At 62.5% G+C, this 16,446-nt stretch overlaps 2 protein-coding genes and 1 long non-coding RNA gene across 6 annotated transcripts; 2 read left to right on the top strand and 1 right to left on the bottom strand.

Annotated features, from left to right (window-relative positions):
• Window positions 1–515: 515 nt before the first annotated feature.
• PPIA (peptidylprolyl isomerase A) lies at window positions 516–2,642 on the top strand. The gene is made up of 5 exons (XM_048290178.1): window positions 516–663; window positions 1,661–1,691; window positions 1,799–1,887; window positions 2,065–2,237; window positions 2,342–2,642. The coding sequence occupies exons 1-5, from the start codon at window positions 595–597 to the stop codon at window positions 2,475–2,477; spliced, it is 498 nt and encodes a 165-aa protein (XP_048146135.1). The 5' UTR covers window positions 516–594; the 3' UTR covers window positions 2,478–2,642.
• Window positions 2,642–16,204, bottom strand: LOC125319143. Of its 2 annotated transcripts, XR_007200608.1 has the most exons (6): window positions 16,047–16,204; window positions 15,251–15,387; window positions 12,492–12,561; window positions 10,822–12,077; window positions 3,937–5,181; window positions 2,642–3,255 (listed from the first exon to the last, which is right to left on the bottom strand). It is a non-coding gene; the product is annotated as an uncharacterized LOC125319143 (long non-coding RNA). The 2 variants fall into 2 exon arrangements; XR_007200607.1 differs by lacking the exons at window positions 2,642–3,255; window positions 12,492–12,561 and having other exon boundaries at window positions 4,530–5,181.
• Window positions 8,994–15,934, top strand: LOC125319141 (steroid 21-hydroxylase-like). Of its 3 annotated transcripts, none has more exons than XM_048290175.1 (10): window positions 8,994–9,213; window positions 9,537–9,626; window positions 10,190–10,341; window positions 10,763–10,858; window positions 11,135–11,242; window positions 11,944–12,030; window positions 12,381–12,566; window positions 13,522–13,598; window positions 14,622–14,725; window positions 15,269–15,934. In XM_048290175.1, the coding sequence occupies exons 1-10, from the start codon at window positions 9,027–9,029 to the stop codon at window positions 15,535–15,537; spliced, it is 1,356 nt and encodes a 451-aa protein (XP_048146132.1). In that variant the 5' UTR covers window positions 8,994–9,026; the 3' UTR covers window positions 15,538–15,934. The 3 variants fall into 3 exon arrangements, with proteins under 3 accessions (XP_048146132.1, XP_048146131.1, XP_048146133.1); XM_048290174.1 differs by having other exon boundaries at window positions 13,438–13,598; XM_048290176.1 differs by lacking the exon at window positions 10,763–10,858 and having other exon boundaries at window positions 13,438–13,598.
• Window positions 16,205–16,446: the final 242 nt, after the last annotated feature.

The following is a 16,446-nucleotide window of genomic DNA, read 5'->3' as shown; positions in this document are numbered from 1 at the left end:
CTGCCCCGTTCCCGAGCAGCGACGGCTCGGCCGGGCGGTGAACCGGGCCTGTGGCGTCAATCATTAACCGGGGCCGGCCGGGCGGTGCTGCAGTCCGACGGCGGAGGAGGGGAATCGGGTGTTTCCCCACGTCTGGCGGTATAGCTGCCAGAGCTGGGCCGGAGCTCCGGCAGTTCCAAGCCCCACAAGCCCTGGTGCCGCCGCATCCCCGCCGCCCCCCCTCCCCGGGAACCACCCCGCACGGCCGCCCGGCGCCGCACCCCCCTCCCCTCAGCTGCCGGTCCTGCGCCCGCCCCATCCTGCCTCTCCTCACTCTCCGCACAGCGCATGCGCGCCGCGCCCTGCCCAGCGCCGGACCGCGGCCCACGCCCCGCCCGCGCTTTTTTTCCCCCTTCCCCCTCTTTTTCAAACGCGGCGCCGTCGATTGGTTGGCTGCCCTGCCACTCCGCCACTTCGCCAGCGGCCGTTGGCCAGCGCTGCGGAGGAGGCGGGCCCTCCTCTACGCTATATAAGGGGCGGCGGAGGGCTGCGCTCCTTCTGCTGCGCCGCGCCCGCCGCCCGGAGGAGCGTCTGCTGCCCTGCTCGTGTCTCGCTATGGCAAACCCCGTCGTCTTCTTCGACATCGCCGCCAATGGCGAGCCCCTGGGTCGCGTCACCTTCGAGGTGGGCGCGGGAGGCGACTGGGGAGGGGTGGGGGGCGCCGTTGCCATTTCCTTGCCGGGCGCGCGGGGCCGGCGGGGGGCCAGCAGGCGCCGCGCGTGCGCGGCGGGGGCGCGTCGGTGTGGCTGCGGGGCTGCGGCGCCCCTGGCCCGGCGGGGCGAACAAAGGGCCCCACCGGCCCCTCAGCGTCGCGCTCGGGGAGCTCGAGGAGCGGCGGCGGCGCGATGCTGGCCCGGGGCGCGCCATCGCCCACGGGAGTCAGTCCACACCTGGTACCGCTGGTGCCCCGTTAGCGCTGGCCTCCGCTGGCCTCGCCGCCACGGTGTTCCCGCCGCGCCTCCGCTCCGCTCCGCCCCGGGGCCGGTGGGGGCGCGGCAGTTTCCCCCACTGCGGGTCGCGGCCGTGGCTGCCTCGCCGCCATTTTATCGCAGGGCCCCCGGAGCATCGGGATGAGCCGTGTCGAACTCCCGGGCCATGCTGCCCGCATCTGGGGATGCCGGCGGAGAGTGCCGGCAACCCGATCGCCACGGGATTGTCGCTGGAGGGCAAAGCATTTGTCACCCCGCCCGGGGCGCGGGGCATCCCTGGCACGGCTGGGCCGGCTCCGGGCGCCGCGGCTGCTGCAGATTCGGGGCCGCGCTCCCGCTCGGGTGGCGCATCCAGCCCAAAATCCTCCTGAAGCGTTGGGAGGCGGCGCGCGCGCCCCGCCCAAGAAGGCTTCAGGCATATTAATGTTTAATTTAATCTAGGCCAGCGGAACGAACGCTTCTTTGCCCCGCTGGTGAGCCGCAGCTGTTAGTTCGGAGCTTCCAAATAGCGGTGTAAGGCAGGGAGGCGTCTAGAGCTGCTGGCACAGCCGAGAAGCTGCCACTTGGAGGGGGGTCCTTGGGCTCCGAGCAGCGCCTGGGGGGATTCCCGCAGTCTGGGGGCGGCCTCGCGGAGTGGGGGGCAGTGGCCAGTCACCAGCCCGGACTGACAAATGTCTTTCCTGTCTTCACAGCTGTTTGCAGACAAGGTCCCGAAGACAGCAGGTTGGTAAAGCAACTTTGGCTCCACTGCAGCTGCACCAAGCCCTAGTACTGTCCAGAATGCTCGACAAATAAAAGCTTTTAATGGTGTGGTTTTATTTCCTTTGCAGAAAACTTCCGTGCTCTGAGCACTGGTGAGAAGGGATTTGGCTACAAGGGGTCCTGCTTTCACAGAATCATTCCTGGGTTCATGTGCCAGGTGCGTGGTGCTCCTGCTGCAGTGGGTAGGTGGGTGGGTGAGGCGATCTGGCACTCATGTGGGTTTTGGAATTGAATGCTGGCAGATTAAGGCTGGGAGGTTGGTTCTGCCTCTTGCCTGCATCCAGTTCCAGAGCGTTTTCTTGCACCTATGACCTGAAATGCTTCCTTTTCACAGGGTGGTGACTTCACGCGTCACAATGGCACTGGAGGCAAATCCATCTATGGGGAGAAGTTCCCTGATGAGAACTTCATCCTGAAGCACACGGGCCCTGGTATCCTGTCGATGGCCAATGCTGGCCCCAACACGAACGGCTCCCAGTTCTTCATCTGCACTGCTAAGACCGAGTGGTGAGTCATGGGCTATGGGAGGAGAACCTTGGGGATCTCCAGCTGGGAGATGTCCTCTGTTGGGGGACACTGGGGACCAGCTGTGACTGGTGCTTCTCCGGCAGGTTGGATGGCAAGCATGTCGTCTTCGGCCGCGTCAAGGAGGGGATGAATGTGGTGGAGGCCATGGAGCGCTGTGGCTCCAAAGATGGCAAAACGAGCAAGAAGATCACCATCACTGACTGCGGGCAGCTCTCGTAAACCCTTCTCTCACCACTGACCATTCCTTGGGCAGCCTGGGCACCACACCCCGCTGCAGCTCACCCGCTCCCGCCCCACTCCTGATGTACTGCTGCGTTTCTACTGGGTCACGGTCCCACTGGGCCGCAGTTACCTTCGAGTCTAAATAAAACGAGTTAAACTACATACACCATAGCAGTTCCCTTCTGTCCCTCAGCTGGGGAGGGCAGGGTCTGGGGCTGGTGGGGGAGGAAAAAGGAGGTGTTGAGGGGGCAGGAGGGATCCCTGCCAGTGGGGTGGTTACACTGGGTCCCCAGTAGGACCCAGAGTGCACAAATTCAGCTGGTCTTGGCACTGAGCATGGGGGTCCTCAATGCTTCAGCTGGGGAAGGGTTCTGTTCCTCTACCTGCTGCCCTGCACTTGTGGGGCTGCAGCAAGTATGGGAGGCGCAGTGACACCCACCTTGGGGTGCCTTGGTGGGTGTGTTTCAACAGGTGGCATTTGGCAGAGCTGGTTGTGGGCTGTCCTGCGAAGATGAGGATCCCAGTTGTGTTGCAGTAAGGGAGAGTTCCGGTCTGTGACCTTCCTGTTAAGGCAACCCAGTTTGGAGGTGGTTCTCTGTGGTGGGGATCCCAGTGGTCCCTGTTGGGGGGTGGTGGTCCCGGCTTGGGGGTGCCCAGCTCTGCTCAAATTCCAGGTTTGCCACAGTTCCAGTTGTCAATGGGGTGATTGGTGTGCCCAGTTCAAGGCTGGGTGCCCATCTCCAGGGTGATTCCAGTGCTTCCAGTTTGAGGGTGCCTGGGTGGGAGTAAACTTCAGGACCCTGTGGATCCAGCAAGGCAAGGTCTGACCCCCTGCCCCCTTTTGCGGTGCACCCGCAGTACCTGGAGGGCTCTGAACTCCCATCTGCTGCACCTGGAGCTGCACCACCGCAGCCCAGCCGTGGGCTCTGCCTTGGCCGAGCCCCTGGTGTCAGTGAGGTGACCCCAGTGCTGGCGGTGTGTCACGCAGGGTCTGAGGGGAAGATGAAGCCGGCAGCAGCTTCTGCCCCGTCCCCCGCTGTCTGGGAGCCACCAGGGCCGGGTGGCAGCGGAGGGGCATCCTGGCCCTGGACTGCAGAGTAGAGGAGGTGCAAGGGGGGGGGGCCTTTCGGTGACGCAGCAAGACAAGGTGGCGGAAACTTTTCTTCGAGGCACCGAGGCAGCACGGGGGAAGCTTTTCTGTGATGCACCGGGCAAACCTGCCCTGCTCCCCGTGGGGTCTGGGGGGCCATCCCTCCACGGCCCCGTGCCCAGTGCCCCTCCCAGCTCATGCCTCAGTCTCGCGGTGCTCTGGGCCCTTGGCCGCCCTCGGGGCCTGGGCACCCCTTGAGAACTTTCCACCCAGGCTGGCCTGGAGCGCAGGGAAAGCTCCCCACAGCTCCTGCTCCCCACTGGCATCTCCCTCACACTGGCAGCCCCCACAGGGGAGGACACCCACCTGTTGAGCCACTACACTTCTCCACACCTGGCACAGACCTCTGGCGCAGTCATGCCAGTGCTCCCTGGGAAGGGGCATATGAATGTCATGGAGCTTTGCCTCCCCAGCAGCAAGACTCTTGGACCTCTGGCCCATAGCAGCAAGTCATGGCCATTGGATCCACATCCAGGCCCGGTTCTTCTACTCTTGCATTTTCTTCATGAGAGGAACAGCTCTCCTTTGAATGGAGACTGTAGCTGCAGCTCTGAAGGGAAAGAATATTGAGCAGCAGCATTAAATACACGAAAACCTGAGACTGGGACAAAGTGATGCAAAACATGCCCAGAAACTGAAGTTGTTTGGCCAAGGTCATAGTATGGGCTTCAGTTTAAGCAGAGGTAAACACAGAGCACTGCCTCCTCCTCAGGCTTGGGACCCTCCTCAGCCTGCCTGGCCCCCAGTCTCATCCTCATATCAGCGTGCCCAGGAACAGTATTTCATGCCCACACACACTGCTACCATCACTCGCAGTATATGCATCCCCCACCTCACTCAAGAACTGGTGAGTTCCTGGGTTTGCTGCCATTACAACCCTGACGACTGTGCTCCTGCTCTGTGTTTATCATTCTGCCTTTATTCTGAAACCACTAATTTCTCCCTGAAGCTGTCCAGGAGTGGGTTCTGTTCCTCTGGGGGCTGAAGGGCTCTGGGCTGGTCCTGTGGTGCACATCTGGTTGCGCTGGGCAGCCGTGGGGATCAGGTGGAGGCAGATGTGTTAGGCGCCTAACGAGGCTGGGAGGGGCCAGTTCCCTGGTACTCTGTGGGATGGACTGGCTTTCCAGGCCCAGGTAATGACGTGGTCCAGCTCTTAGAGGTGCTGGGACAAGCAGCCCAGCTGTTCAGGCGCAAGTGATGGCTGCTGGTGTCAGAACGGTACCCCATGGTTTGCACCTTCTCCATCCCCCCTTGAGGAAGAAAGGATGCCTGTTGATAGCTGAGAGCCTGCTCCATATGGGTGGGGGCAGGACATTCCTCTGGAAGGATGGGATGCTGAATTGCTGGAACTCCCAGGACAGTTTCTCCACAGCCAGTACAAGGGAGGAAGACAGATTGTCTTTGTACTCCTGGAACAGGTGAGCCACTTCATCCACCATCAATGCCCCTCTGTCTCTCCAGACCATCGCTGCCACTGAACTGGGAAAGATAACTGATTGCTCTGTATAAAGTTCCTCCACGTGGGTCATGTGCATTGAGCTTTGTCTGGACCTGTGGGGTAACTGTGCATCATGAGGCTGCCCCCTCAACACGTGTCTGGCGTCTTTGTTCAGCCTGATGAGAATTTACAACGAGCATTGCACCCCTGACCGGTGGGTTGTGCCACCGGCCTTCCCCACTTCCCCCACCCTGGAACTCCTCAATATCCCCCAGGGACTCCCAAAGTCCCCCGGGACTCCACAGATTTTCTAAGCGCCTCCCCAAATCCATTCTGGGAACCCTCCCAAACAGCCCCTGGGACCCTTCCAAATCCACCCCAGGACTCCCAATGTTTCCCAGGATGCCCTTGAATCTCCCCAGTCCCCCAGCAACACCTTGCTACCCTCCAACGGCCCCTCAGGAGCCCCTCAAATCCATCTCAGGACCCCCAACATCCATCAGGACCCCCCTCCAACCCCTGTCACCCTCCCAGGTCCCCCAAATCTACCCAGGGTCCCCCCAAATCAATCCTGGGAACACAAAATCCCCCTCATCCCCTAACATCCCCAGGACACTGCACCCCTCTAGACCCCCCAAATCTACCCTGCACCCTCCAAATCAGCCCCAGGATCCTCACAAACAACCCCATGGACACTCCAAATCCACTCAAAGACATCCTGACCCCTCAAATTCACCACAAGACCTGCCCCCGCCCCCCCCGACACCCTCTACTCCCTGAGACCCCTTTGGCAGCCCCCAAATCTAACCTGGACCATCCCCCACCCCCCCCCCCCCGAACTCCCCCAAACACCTCCTGAGACCCTCCAGATCCCTCCAGACTGCCTTCCCCTCCCTCCTCCCCAGACCACCCTGGAAAATCAAACTCCACCCTCAGAATCCCCACAAACAGCCTCTGGAACCCTCCAGCCCCCTCCAGACTCCCTACATCCACCCTAGTACACCCCAGAGTGCCTGGGAACGTCCCTGGGACCCCTCCAACCCCCATTAGATGCCCCCAAATCCACTCCAGGATCCTCCCCAAATGCCCCCCCCCCCAGGACCCCCTGGGGTCCCTCACCCCCCCTGGATCCCCCAAATCCACCCTGAGACACACAAACACCTGCTGAGAAGCCCTTGGGACCACACAAATCCACCCTGGGACCTCCTAAACACTCCCTGGGATGCCCTGGGACCACCCCTACATAAAGGGCCCCCCCTCCACACTGTTCCAGCACCACCATGTCCTTGCCCTCCCCCCACCACGTGGTGGCCTTGTCCTCCCTCAGTGTCCTTGTGTGCCTCCTGATGTCCTTGTGTCCACCCATCCTCCGGGGGCCTCCCAGACTGGATGTCCCCTGTACCCCTTCTGCTGTGGCGGCACTGTCTCCCTGTCCCATTAGGGTGTCCCTAGAGGGTTCTCTCCATGCCCCCACGGTGTCATTGTGTCCCCTGTCCCCACAGAGGGTGTCCCCAGGGGGATGCCCTCCATATCTCCATGCCCAGGATATCCCTAAGATGTCCCCAGAGTGTCACTACCCCCTTGTCCCCCTACCTGGAGTGTCCCCAAGGTGCAAGATGTCCCCATCACGGTGTCCCCACATCCCCATCCTCGAGGGTGTCCCCGTCCAGTGTGTCCCTGTCCCTGGGGTGTCCCCAAAGTGTCCTCAGGGTGACAACCAGGGTGTTCCCATGTCTCTAGCATGTCTGCAAGGTATCCCCAGGGTGATGGCCCCAGACCAGGATGTCCCCATGTCTCCCCATATCCTGATGTCTTCCACAGCCCCGCTCCATGTCATCCCCACTCCTGTGCCCTCCATGACCCCTGATGTCTCCATGTCCCCCATATCCCCCTCACGTCCCCATGGCCTCCCATGGCTTACCATGTCCCACTATGCCACCACATCCCCCATGTCCTCCTATATCCCCCAACATCCCCATGTCCCCCTGTTCCCCTATCCCTTCCCCTGTCCCAGGTGCAGGAACTCTGCCTGCTCTTCACCCGGAGGGCCCCTTACCACTGGCACGGCCCTGCTGGTGCTGCAGGAGGTGAGGGCTGGGGGCCCAAGGGTGGTCCAAGGGGGATCCTCCTATGGGAGTTGAGGGAGGGGGCCTGGGAGGGTTCTGTGGGCACTTGGAGGGGAGCTGTGAGTACTGGGGAGCAGTTGGAATGTCCCAGAGGGGCTCTGCAGATCCTGCGGGTTCTGGGGGTGTCTCTGGGGGATTAGGGAGGTCTAGAAGGATCTCTGTGGGTGCTAAGGGGACGTTGTTGGGGCTAAGGGAGGGGGGCCATGAGGGCTGAGAGGTTTGTGGAGGGGGTCTTATGGGACCTGAGGGGGGAGTCTATGGCCTTCATGGATGGGGGGCTTAGAGGGAGTGCTGGGGGGGGGGGGGTGGGTTGGTCCCTTCCCCCAGGGGGAGGTCTGTCAGCGTATGGGGGAATGGTCAGTGGATATTGGGGCCCACTCCCCACTTTTAGGGGCACAGGGTGTTTGAGTTGCCTGTGGTTGGATTTGAACGAACCCTGTGCCTCGAGAGTGTGTTTTGGGGGTTGCTGCCCCTGGGAGATGCTGTGAAGGGGTCAGGGGGTGCTGAGGGGTGTCAGAGTGCAGGTGATGGAGGACACATACCTGTGCTCACTGCCCACTGCGTCATCTTGTTCCCCAACACCTGCAGGGGCTCCGGATCAACACCCCCGGGATCCTCACACCGTGACCCAACCCCTGGCACCTTCCCACAGGGGCCACCACCCTGGCTCCACCTCCTGACGCCTTCACACCCCTAATCTTATTGGGGACTCTGAGGGATCCCCAATACGTTAAGACACCCCCCCCACGGACCCCCCACCTGGGACCCCCTTCCACAATACCCCTCCCGAGGACCCCCACCATGGGAGCCCACCCCTGGAGTCCCCAACAACTCCTCCAGCGACACATCCCAGGGCGGGGGGTCCCATCCCCTTCCTGACTTCAGCACCCCTCAGATTATTGTGGGTCCCCACCTATAATCATCCCAGGACCCACTCACTGGAATGGCACCTCCCACGGGGACCCCTCTAGGACTCACACTCTATTGGGGACCTCCCTCAGAGCTGCTGCACCCCAATAAATGATCCTCAAATGCTGCTGCCGGAGTGGGGGAGATTGGAGGCGCGCACCCATGGAGGAGGCTCTGGGTGGGGGGACTTAATGGGGGCTGGGAGCACCCCCACGAGGGCTGGGGGAATTGGGATGGGGGAACACCTGGGGGGGAGGATTTGAGGGGTGAGGCACCCCCAGGGTGGGTGGTTCTGGGGAAATTTCAGTTGGGGGGCACCCACAGGGGGCTCAGGGGGTCCCCAAGGGGGAGGAATGAGTGGGCGCACCTGGGAAGTTGATGGGAAGAGTTCGGGGGTGAACCCCGTAACTGCAGACCAGGCCTCGAGGTGGGGAGGGGGGGGGCTTAAAATGTCCCCTTTCTAAGGTGGTGCTTGAGGGGCGGGGCCTAAGGGGCCGCTTTTATAGTGGTGGGGTCATTTTGGGAGGTTAGGGATTAGGAGTTTGCTTTATGGGAGGAATCAATGCATCAGGAGGCAGGGATTGTAGGGGCAGGGCCTACGGATCCATTTTATAGAGGATGGGGCTGCCTGCAGGGGCGGAGGGCAGGGCTCCTCTTTGTAAAGGCAGAGGGGCCGGTGAGAGGCAGGGCTTAATGACAGACGGGACTTTGAGTCCCCCGTATAAGAGCCAGGCCTCAAGGGGCGGGCTTTTCAGGGGCCCCCTTTATGGGGCGGGGCTTAGAGACCACATCCACAGTGGCGGAGGGGGGGTGGTGTGCGTGTGCACCACCTGCGAGGGGCAGGACTGAAGGAGTGGGGCTGCATGGGGCGCGGTTTCGGCGTTCCCCAATATAGGGGCTCTCCGGACAGCCCCTCGCGGGCCATGGCGGCTGCGGCGCTGCTCCTGCTGCTGTTCCTGCTGCTGCCGCTGGCGGCGCTGCTGCGGCGGGGCGAGGGGCGCGCTCCGCGCTGGGGGGCGCTGCACCTGCTGCACCCGCAGGGGGCGCTGCACCTGCGGCGCCTGGCGCGGCGGCACGGGCCCCTGCTGCGCCTGCGCCTGGGGGGGCGCGGTGAGTCCGGGGGGCACCCCAAAACGGACCTCCCCGAACCTGCCCTGGCACCCCCGGCTCCTCCCCCCTCCCCCCAAATCTCCCTCTCCCCGGTCCTTACGAACTCTCCGAATCCCCAACCCTGCCTGCCCTTTCCCCCTGCCGTGGGGACCCCCCCCAACTCCAGACCTCTTCTCAGCCCCCCAAACCTTCCCTGCGACCCCAATCCCCCGATGCTCCCCCCAAAATTCCACCCTAGGACTCCCCGCTTGGTTTGGGACCCCCCCCCCCCCCCCGCCCCTCCCGAGTTACGGGGTTCTCCCTGCCCCTCCTCTTCTCTCCAGACGTGCTGGTGCCGAGCTCGGTGGGGACCATCCGCGAGGCGCTGGTCCGGCACTGGGGGGACTGGCTGGGGCGTCCCACCAGTTATCTGGGTACGGGGGCAGGGGAGACCGGGTGGGCCATGGGGAGATGGGGAGATTGGAGGGGTTCGGGGAGTCACTACGGGAGCTGAGAGTGTCTCTGTGGGGTTTGGACGTCACTATGGAGTGTGTGTAGGGAAGCCCTATGGGGGATTTGAAGGGAGTCACTATGGGGGTTGGGAGGGGGGGAGGGGCTGTTGGATGGCAAGTCCCTATAGGGTTTGAGGGGGTCCCTATGAGATTGGAGGGGTTGTTAAGGGATTTGGACGGGGGGGGGTCCCTATGGGGTTGGGGACATGGGTGCTGGGAAGGGGTGGGGACAGTTCTGGAGGGGTGGGTTGCCTATAGGGGCTAGGGCAGTCTCTGAGGGTCTCTGCCCCACCAGACACCCCCTTCAACTCCCAGGGTCCCTGGTGGGAATAGGGGGGGTCCTGTGGAAGAGGTAGTAGTGGGGTTGAAGGAGGCTTTATGAGATAGAGGAGCCCCGCAGAACACCCCTGGTGCGATGGAGGTGGGTCCCTATAGGGGCTGGGGGAGTTTCTGGGGGTCCCTGACCCCCGTCTGCCCAATGCCAGGGTCGCTGGTGTCACAGAGGGGTCGGGACCTGGCACTGGGAGGCCCCTGCCCCGGCTGGCGGCGGCAGCGGGGAGCAGTGCGGGGGGCACTGGCACGGGCTGGAGGGCGTCTTGGGCCCCTCCTTTGGCTGCAGGGCCGGGAGTTGTGTGAGGTGAGACCCTGAAACCAACTTCTCCCCAAACCGATCCCCTGACCCTGACATCTCCAAAACAGATCTTCCTTGCATTCCAAAACAGATCCCCACACAACACTGACCTGCAAAACCCTGCCCCATGCACCCCAAAACTGATACCTTAAACCCCACTCCCTTCACCAAAACCCCACCCATGCACCTTAACCATGCCCCCTGCAGCTGCAGACTGCTCCCCCCAAACCCTGCACCCACACCACACTCCCCGTCCCCCAAAACTGACTCACCCAAGCCCCCCCCTCTGCGCCCCAAAAGGGCATTATTCCTGTGAGTCCCCAAAATTCCCTTAGAGCTCCCCACTTCTCCCCTGCCACCCCCTAAGCCACCTTAGAGCCCCACCTTATTTCCCCCAGGGGTCCCCTTAACCTCCTCTTTCCCCCAGGAGCTGCGTTCCCATGGGGAGGCCCCCCTGGACCCCTTTGAGGTGTTCACCTTCCATACCTGCAGCACCATTGCACGCGTCCTCTTCGGGGACCTGGTGGGGACTTGGGGGGGCCCCAGGATGGAGACAGGGGCTTGGGGGAGGACCCCAGTTTTTACGGGGGCCCTGGGGGTTTGGGGGGGGACCCAGGAGTTTGTGGAAGGGACATGCAGCTGTTTGGGAGGACTGAGCAATTTGCAGGTGGGTGGCAGGGGTTTGGGGGCACAGAGGAGTTTGAGGGGACCCAAGTGTCTGAAATGGCATTGGGGGTGTTCTGGGGGGATCTAGAGGGAACTCGAGTACTGGACAGTACATGGATGTGTCCTCCCCCAGGTGCCCCCTCCGGGAGAGCTCCGGGCCTTCTCCTGCTGCCTTGGGGAGCTGCTGCAGGTTTGGGGGCACAGCAGTGTACGGGCGCTTGACCTGCTGCCCCCGCTGCGGGTAAGCCTGCAGGGCCTAGGGGTGGCATATGGGGCCGCGGCCTTTTTGCTGCATGGAGCCCATGAGGGAACTGTGGGGGGCTACGGGAGGCAATAGGGCCCTTGGTGGAGGCAACAGGGCCCTGGGAAGTGCTATGAGTCTTGGGGGGGGGGGGCTGTGGGGCCCAGGGGAGGGATATAGGGCTGGGGGGGTTATATGGGGTTGGGAGAGAGGTTATAGGATCTGTACGGGACTGGGGAAGGGTATGGGTGGCTGACAGGGGTCTTACAGGGTCCATATGGAGCTTGGGTGGTCTCTATGGGGCTGGGAAGGGGCTGTATAAACCTAGGAAGGGAATGATGGGGTCTCTATGGGGCTGGACAGGGGTTATAGTGTCTATATGGGGCTAAGGGGAGTGTTACAGGGTCTGTATGGTGTTGGGAAAGTCTGTGGGCGTGGGAGGGGCAGTTGTGGGGGCTCTATAGGGCTGGGGTGGTTATATGGGGTGAAGTGTCTCTATGGAGCTGAGGGTGCCTATAGGATGTTGGAGTGGTCTACACGGGCAAGGAGAGCACCTGTAGGGTCTATGTGGCCCAGGGGAGCAGCCATAGGGTTTCTCTGGGGCTCAGGAGACTTATGTGGCATCTCTGGGGAAGGAGGTGTCTCTCTGAGGTCAAGGGTTTCTTAGGGGTTGGGGGTCCCTAAGGAGTCCCTATGCCCAGGCCCTGCCCAACCCGGGATTGCGGAAGCTGCTGCGGCTCGTCCAGCATCGTGACACCTTCGTGGAGGCCCAGATCCGGCGGCACCAGGTGGAGAGTCCCGGGGAGGTGGGGGGCAGCCAGGGGTCAGGAGGGGTCTGGTGGGAAGAGAGGGGCAGGGGAGACCAAGGGGTTTGGAAGGACCCAGGAATTTGGGGAGTACCCAGGGGCTTGGGGGGACCCATATATTTTGGAGGAAACAGAGGTTTGGGGGGACCCAAGGAGATGGGAGGACCCGCGGGTCTGGGGGGGATGCGGGGTTGGGGAGATGTAAGGGTTGGGGGAGGAACCGGGGCTTTGGGTGGACTCAGGGGTTTGGAAGGGACTCCCACACAAAAGGGTTGTTTGGGGGGCAACCGGGGATCAGGGGAACCCTCCAACACGTGTCATCCCTTTGCCAGGAGTGCCCCTCCCCTCCCCCAGACACAGTTTTGGCAGCATTGCTGGGGCGTGATCCCAGGGCACGGGGGGGCCCCCTGAGTCCTCCCCGGCTGCACATGGCACTGGTCGACCTGTTCATTGGGGGCACCGAGACGACAGCGGCTGCTCTGGGCTGGGCCGTGGCCTTCTTGCTGCACCGCCCTGAGGTGAAACGCATGTCCCTCCATGTCTTCCGTGCAGCATTGGAGGGTCCTGTGTGTCACCAGGGGTCCCATGTCCCCAGCCATGTCCTATATGTGTTCTCTATGTCCCCCATGCTCCCTTCTCCATGGGCTTCCATGCTCTGCCCCCAGATGACATGTGTGGCGCCATGTGTCCCCCTGTGTCCCCTGTACGGTCCCAAGGCTCCATGTGTGTCCCTGGGGGTTCCATGTTCCCCATGTCCTCCTCCCCATGGCTGACACTGTCCCCCTGCACCACCCTGAGATGTCACATGCATGTCACAGCCATGTCCAAGTCCCCATGCACGTTCCTGGAAGGGACTCGTGTCCCTGCCTATGTTCCCCAGGGGGTCCCATATCCCCCACCCATGTCCTATGCATCCCCTGTGGCCACTAGTGTCCCACCACCCTGTCCTGAGGTGCCACATGGGTGTCACAGACATATCAGAGCTCTGTCTGTGTCCTCACATGGCTCCTTGGTTTGGGGTTTCCATGGAGAGGTGGCTCAGGGTCTGAGGGTAGAGGGTCCCAAGAGACAGGTCTGGGGGCTCAGGGGTGTCCCCAAGGAGGAGGGAGGAGCAGGTTTTGGGGGGGGGGGGGAGCGGGGTGGGGGGAGTTTGGGTCCCAGGGCAAGTTTGGGGGTTTGGAAGGATCCGGAGGTTCAAGGGGGTCCCCAAGGGAGAGGGTCGGGTTTGGGGATGGTTTGGGCTCCCAGGGGCAGGTTTGTAAGTTCGGGAGGGTCTGGGGTTCTGGGAAGTCCCTCTGTCATCCCGTTGCCACTGTATGCCCCCTGGGACATGCCCCCTCCCCTGACACCCCATGACAGCCATAGCACACCTGTGCTCCACCTGTGCAGCTGCAGGCACGGCTGCGGGCGGAGCTGGCGGGGGCACAGGGCCCCCCTGGGCCTGGGGACATGGGGCGCCTGCCCCTCCTCCAGGCCACTGTCAGCGAGACCCTGAGGCTGCGGCCCCCTGCGCCCCTGGCGCTGCCCCACTGTGCCCTGCGCCATACCAGGTACCAGGACTGACCACTACAGGCCAGTGTGGGGGAGGGATGCTGGGAGGAGCCGCTTTGGACCAGTCTGGGTGAGGGGGAACTGAGAGGAACCGCTACAGACCAGTAGGGTCTGCTTGGTATCATCAGTAGGGTCCAAGAGAACAATGCAGAGCCCATTAGACCCCAGTGAGTCCCACTAAGATCCATCAGGTCCCAGTATGGCTCCAGTAAGACCCCAGTACACCAGTAGGTGCCAGTAACTCCCGGCAGGGCCCAGTAGAAGAAGTAGGGCCCCAGTAGACCCCAACAGACCAGTATGGCCCACTAAGTCCCTGTAGGACGCAGTAGGACTCAACAGACCTTGGTAAATCCCAGTAAGACTCATCAGGTCCCAGTATGGCTCAGGTAGACCCCTTTAGACCCCCAGTAGGCCCCAGTATAACCCTAGTACATCCCACTAGGGCCCAACAGGTCCTGGAATGACCCCGGTAGACCCTAATAGACACCCAGTAGATCCTGGGAGACCCCATGATAGCCCCAGTAGGCCCCAGCAGAGCCCAGAGGATCCCAGCAGGAGTTCTCAGTATACCCCAGTAAGTCCCAGTGTGGCCCCACTAAACCCCAGTAGACATCCAGGAGCCCCCAGAAAAGCTCACTATGGCTCCAGCAGTTCCCAGTGAGCCCCAGTAGATACCCAGTATGGCCCCAGTAGACACCCAGTAGATACCAGTATGGCCCCAATAGACACCAATCAACACCCAGTAGCTCACAGCAGATCCCACCCAGTATGCCAGTAGACCCCCAATAAATTCTAGTAGATCCCAGTGTGGCTCCAGTAGATCCCAGCATGGCATCAGTAAACTCCAATAGGCACCCAGTAGATCCCAGAAAAACCCCAGAGAGCCCCAGTGCGGCCCCAGTAGACTCCAACAGACACCCAGTAACTCCCAGTAGCACCTACCAGATCCCAGTACGGCCCCTGTAGCTCTCAGCAGTCCCTAGCAGACCCCAGTCCATCTCAGTGCCCCCTGTCCCTTCCAGTCTTGGGGGACTCCCCGTGGTGGCCGGCACTGTCCTGGTCCCCAACCTGCTGGCAGCCCAACAGGACCCTGACATCTGGCAGCACCCCGAGGCCTTCCTGCCCGGTATGTGGGTCCTCCTGCACCCTGAGCGTCCCCCTCGAACTCCTGGGGTCTCCTCAAGCATCAAACTGTGGGTTCCCCCAACCACAGGGTTTCGCCTGACTCCTGGGTATCCTGGGAACACCTTGGTGTCATGAGTGCCCCCCCCCCCAGATGCCTGAGTCCCCTCAAACCCACACCCCCTCCCCCGAACCTGTGGCTCTCCCTTCCATCCCCACTGGCCCCCCATATATCTGGGTACCCCTCAAAACCGGTGGGTCCCTCTGTTCCTCCCCTCCTATTTCCCCCCCCCTCCACCTCACCCCAAACCCCTGAGAGCCTCCTCGGGTGTCTAAACCTTCCCCAGACATGCGAATCCCCTCTGACACCCTGGGGTCACCCCCGAACCTCAGGGTCCCTCCAAGCCCCTGGGTCACCCCAAGCCCCCGTGTCTCCCTTCTGAACCCCGGGCTCCAACCTGAAACCTCCACCCCAAAATCCTGGGTCCCCCCCATGGCCCCGGCCCATCCCCGCGGAGCCCCCTCAAACCTGACCCGTCGCCCCCAGAGCGGTTCCTGGCCCCGGGCGCCCCCTCGCGGTCGCTGCTGCCGTTCGGCTGCGGGGCGCGATCGTGCCCCGGGGAGGGGCTGGCGCGGGCCGAGCTCTTCGTGTTCCTGGGGCTGATCCTGCGGGAATTCCGTCTGGAGCCGGGTCCGGGGGGACTGCCGGGGCTGACAGGGTCGCCGGGCACGGTGCTGCGCTGCCCCCCCTATCGCCTGCGCATGGTGCCCTGCCAGCCCCCAGGCTCACCCTCACCCTGGCCTGACTCCACCTGACCACTTTATTACTTTTCCTGAACACTCTGTGACTCACCTGACTCTTTCTGACCCTCCCTGAAATACACCTGACTTCATCTGACCCTGTGTGATACTGCCTAAACATGGCTGACCTTGACCCCCTGACTGACCCCACCTGACCTCGGCCTGACCCCCTGCCAGCCTTATGCCTCACCTTGGCTATGACCCCCATCTGACCCTGCTTGAACCCTGCATGACTCCATCCCAACCCACTTGACCCTTACTAACCACACCTGATCCTACCCGTCACTGTCTCACCTCTGGGTGCCCCCATTCAACAACCCAGATGCCTGGGTCTCCCCCCAATGCCAGGGTCAGTGCAGTGTGAGAGGGCCCCATTTACCTCCTCCCAATAAAATTGTTACTTTTGACCCCATCCCGCAAGTTCCGGCTCTTCCTGGGACCCCCCCAAAACCTCCGGAATCCCCGAAGCCCAGCCCCGCCCCCACCCTGACTGGCCACGCTCGGCACCCGCCACAGCCGCAAACCTCGGGACAGCATTAGGGGGATCCCGGTGTGGGCGATCTCCACCTCCTCGGACAGGCTGGGCTCCGGGCTGGGCTCCGGGCTGGGCTCCGGGCTGCGGTCGCAGCTCTGCGAGACACGGCGCGTGCCCATCCGTGGGCTGCGCGGGGTTCTGCTGGTCTGCCTGGCAACAGGTGACTTACAGCACGGGGAACTCTGATTGGCCAAGGACTGGTGTGCCTGGCAACCGATAGTTCTGATTGGCTTAGAGCTGTTGAGGGCGGGAGGGGAGCAGAGCACCCTCCCCAGAGCAACACCCCGAGGGAGAGGGACGCGAGGAGCGGGGCGTTGGTGACGGCTGGACGGGAGAGTGCCCGCCCCGAACCACAATATCCAGGGAGCGGGAGGCGAGGAGCATTCCCC

Source organism: Corvus hawaiiensis, chromosome 36 (assembly GCF_020740725.1).
Source record: "Corvus hawaiiensis isolate bCorHaw1 chromosome 36, bCorHaw1.pri.cur, whole genome shotgun sequence".
In the NCBI taxonomy this organism is placed as follows: Eukaryota; Metazoa; Chordata; class Aves; order Passeriformes; family Corvidae; genus Corvus; species Corvus hawaiiensis.
Note: the sequence above shows the minus strand (reverse complement) of the source record. Positions and strands in the feature narration are given on the sequence as shown.

What these genes read in the sequence shown, in the direction of transcription:
- PPIA (XM_048290178.1), top strand. Translation starts at nt 595, where the DNA reads ATGGCAAACCCCGTCGTCTTCTTCGACATCGCCGCCAATGGCGAGCCC. An exon ending in CAAGGTCCCGAAGACAGCAG is followed by an intron (nt 1,692 to 1,798) that starts GTTGGTAAAGCA and finishes TTTCCTTTGCAG; the next exon opens with AAAACTTCCGTGCTCTGAGC. An exon ending in TTCCTGGGTTCATGTGCCAG is followed by an intron (nt 1,888 to 2,064) that starts GTGCGTGGTGCT and finishes TCCTTTTCACAG; the next exon opens with GGTGGTGACTTCACGCGTCA.
- LOC125319141 (XM_048290174.1), top strand. Translation starts at nt 9,027, where the DNA reads ATGGCGGCTGCGGCGCTGCTCCTGCTGCTGTTCCTGCTGCTGCCGCTG. An exon ending in GCGTCCCACCAGTTATCTGG is followed by an intron (nt 9,627 to 10,189) that starts GTACGGGGGCAG and finishes GCCCAATGCCAG; the next exon opens with GGTCGCTGGTGTCACAGAGG. An exon ending in TCTTGCTGCACCGCCCTGAG is followed by an intron (nt 12,567 to 13,437) that starts GTGAAACGCATG and finishes CCACCTGTGCAG; the next exon opens with CTGCAGGCACGGCTGCGGGC.